This window comes from Pseudophryne corroboree, chromosome 2, assembly GCF_028390025.1.
Source record: "Pseudophryne corroboree isolate aPseCor3 chromosome 2, aPseCor3.hap2, whole genome shotgun sequence".
Lineage (NCBI taxonomy): Eukaryota > Metazoa > Chordata > Amphibia > Anura > Myobatrachidae > Pseudophryne > Pseudophryne corroboree.
The window spans coordinates 31194083-31197648 of NC_086445.1; the positions used below are offsets into that span (position 1 = coordinate 31194083).

At 44.8% G+C, this 3566-nt stretch overlaps 1 protein-coding gene across 1 annotated transcript; it reads right to left on the reverse strand.

Moving 5' to 3' along the window:
* Window positions 1-313: 313 nt before the first annotated feature.
* Window positions 314-1379, reverse strand: LOC135050473 (odorant receptor 131-2-like). Its single transcript, XM_063956964.1, has one exon. It carries the CDS (start codon window positions 1359-1361, stop codon window positions 447-449), a length of 915 nt encoding a protein of 304 aa, XP_063813034.1. The 5' UTR covers window positions 1362-1379; the 3' UTR covers window positions 314-446.
* Window positions 1380-3566: the final 2187 nt, after the last annotated feature.

The following is a 3566-nucleotide window of genomic DNA, read 5'->3' on the forward strand; positions in this document are numbered from 1 at the left end:
ACATTTCGAACAAACTACCCCCTTGAAATGCACATACTGTACCGTATAAACAGGCATATTTGTGTAAGAATTGGGACAGGTTGTCACAATCGGTTTGTGCATTGAAGATGTATATCTTTGCACAAATCTAAATAATGCTTAATAAGTAGTATTGTTTTAATCAACAATGTTACGGCTTGTTACCATAATACACATTATATTACACAATATATTGCACAGTGCTAGAAGCAGATTGCAAAATACATTCAATGGACACCTCCGTCTGCTCTGTCTGAAGAAGATCAGTGATTTCTAAGGCACTGGAAAAGCCAGTCTATGATAGAACAGGTAATTATTTATAACACTTCTATAGAAAGCCATGCTTATGTAAGGGGTCCGCTAATACAATGTATCTGAGTTCTCATCTAATATATTATCCTACAGATGGATTAATTGGGGTCACATCTTTAATTTTTGCAGAAGATAATTCTTGTTGTGTGATGGCGGAAGAGCTCATCTCTTACTCCATATATAAGGGGGCTGAGGAACCTTGGTAGACACATGAAGAAGCAAAAGTTAATGATTGGTAATAAAACAACAAAATCTTTCAGTACCACATCTAAAATGCCATAGCTGAAAGCCGTCATACATAGCATCAGCTGAAACGCGTGGAGAATGACAGTCTTACCAGCCTTGGAGGCTGAAGTCCTTCCGGAGTCAATCTTAAAAGCAACCATGGTAATCTTGATGTAGGTGAATATGATGATCAGCCCCACTAAGGAGAAAGTTAGGGAGTATGTAAAGAGTTTTATGGAGCTTTGCATTGAGGTTATGGTTAGCCTGGTGCGGCTGCAAGTCACATAAAGGGAGAAAAAATCCTTATCTACAGATGTGGTTAGAACAATCAAATCAGCGACATTAGGTATAAGCCCAATTGTCCATATTATACCAATGGCAATCCCAGTTCTGTGTAAGGTGCAGATCTCTCCGTGTCTCAGTGAGAAACATACGGCCACATAGCGTTCCAAGGACATGACGGCAAGGTTGTACGGTGTGACCTTCATAGAGGTAGAAGACACAGTGACTAAAACATAACACAATGGTACAGGAAAGGTGATTGGATAGAAATAAATCAAAAACAGGAAAAGACTGAAGAGAAGGTACACCAAGTCAGTGATGAGCATGTGGGCAAACAGGAGGTAGCGGGCTTCTTCTCGGGCGTGGATTTTGGTGAAGTAGATGCTCAGCATAAGTATCAGAACCAACACGAAGAAGACAAAACATATCATCGTTAGTCCTAAAAGGCTCAATCTCATAATCTCTTGCTTGCTGTAACCGGACACCTGGGTTATGTTGGGCCGGATATCTGTAATGTTCATCATAACGGGAGGATAGAGGCTCATTCTGCAATAGAAACATGAGTGCAAATTATTCCACAGAAAAGATTCCAGCTGAAGAAACAATTACATATTTTAGGTACAGCGTCCATCATTTTTATTACATTCACAGTCAACTAAATTATAATTTTTTGATTCGATTTCACTGAACATTAGCCACACAATTAACTATTTTCAAAAACACTTTGGGTCTCAATTAGATTTTGAAGCATTGTGTGAGTTGATCGTATCCCTGCATCAGGCGTTTGCATGTGCTTACACCGAATGATAGCATGAAGATGCAGCTTTATCTAATATTTTTGCAGAATTAATAGAGCATTAGAGAAATGCGTGAGTAACAGGTAAGTCATCAGTCTGTTTTTGATGGTTTGTAGACTGGAGGCCTCTGGAACTGTGCGAGGAAGTGAGTGCCATGGAGTCCAAGATGCAAAGCTGAAAGCTCAACTCCCAGTTGAATTGAAGGAGATTCAAGATATTGCTGAATGGGCTGGTTGGTTAATAGCCTGGCATCTGCATTTAGTACCAGCTGAAAGCATAGCAATTTTTGCTGGAGGACCCAAGTAGATGGCAACCATCCAGGACAAAGCCAAAATGCCATTCATCAGTATTATGAAATTCTAAACACCCATATGTAAGACCCGTTGGTTGACTATTGTCACGATCCGGGTATCTGGACGCCATTACTTACCCTTCAGATGCCTCCTAAGGCTGGCTCAGCGTTCCAGGACCGGATTCCATCCGTTATACTGATGTCCACATTCTTGCCTCCTCTCCTGTCACTCTGAGACGCTGTCACCGCGGCGCCATCCTACATCCGGAATGGCGTCTCCCGCGGCCTCCGCCGCCGTCCCTGAGTTTCTGCATGCAGGATGTCAGTGTGGCGATTACGTCAGCCGCGGCCTCCGCTGTGCCCGCGTGGTTCAAATGTGCACTCATCAGCCTGGCGTCTCCTGTTTACTGTGGCCGGCGCCACCATTACTGTTAAAGTTCCCACATGGATTACAAACCAATCTTCCCTCCAAGTGTCTGCATGGGCGCAGCCATGTTGGATTCTGTCATCTGCTCATTTCCACCAATCTGCTGTCTGCATTGTTAATCTGCATAATTGTCTAGCCAATCCCTTCCTTGCTGCAGGTATAAATATTCTGTGCCTGAGCAAGGAAGGCGTCAGTGCTTTGGTTGTCAAACCTAGTTCCAGTTGGTCTCTCTCCTGTGGTTGTGTTCCAGGTTCCAGATCCTATTTCCAAACCTCCACTAAAGAGATCCGCTCCAGCCTTCCACCTGCGGTGTAGCCTGACTCTCCTTTCCTTTTGGACTCATCTGCTTCCAGCCACAGATCCACCTGCTTACAGCATCCAGCTTCCAGCAGAGGTCAGCTCTTCTTAAAGTGCCGGTACCCTTTTCTGCAGATTACCCTTCACCATTGGTATTATTATTTCACTGCTCTCAAGCTCCACACATCATTCCATATTTCATCGCTCTCAAGCTACATTTTATTATTTAACTGGTTCCAGCCAGTATTCACTCCGTGTAAACATCAGTCTGGTTTCAGCCAGTATCCACAGCAGCCGTTTTACCCACAGCAGCCCAGCTTTTCCTGGAACACCAGCTGGTACGATCCTGGGCTATTTCCATTGCTACAGTCGGGCCTGGTAAGGACTTTCCACCTAGAAGATAATTAGAACTATCTTATACTACCAGAGCCCTGTGGTCCTTGCCACCCTGTAGTACCCAGGAACTATATTATTTGCCTGCTGAATTTTATGTTTTCTTATTTGCTGCTGTGTTACGGAGTATGTCATAATAAACATCATTGACTTTTACCCTGGTTGTCGTGGTCACGCCTTCGGGCAGTTCTTCTACATGTTACTTACATGTCTAGGGGTCTGATACAACCTCCCAGGTTCCGTTACATCTCAGCCCCTACAACTGAGGCTGCCTCCCGTCAGCTCAGGCCCTCAGTTGTGACAGTAAGCACTGACCATATGAATCCAGCCGGAGACCAGGATCAAGCGGCCAGGCCGATGCAAGAACTGGCAGCCCGACTTGAACATCAGGAGGCTGCACAGGGCCACATCATCCGCTGTCTCCAAGATCTCTCTACTCGGCTGGATGGGATTCAGACAACCCTCCGTGGATCAGGCGCGTCCGGTGCGTCAACCACAGTGACTCCAGCCATAACCCCACCCA

Bases quoted from the DNA above. Each gene is read 5' to 3' on its own strand.
- LOC135050473 (XM_063956964.1), bottom strand. From the start codon at position 1,361: ATGATGAACATTACAGATATCCGGCCCAACATAACCCAGGTGTCCGGT.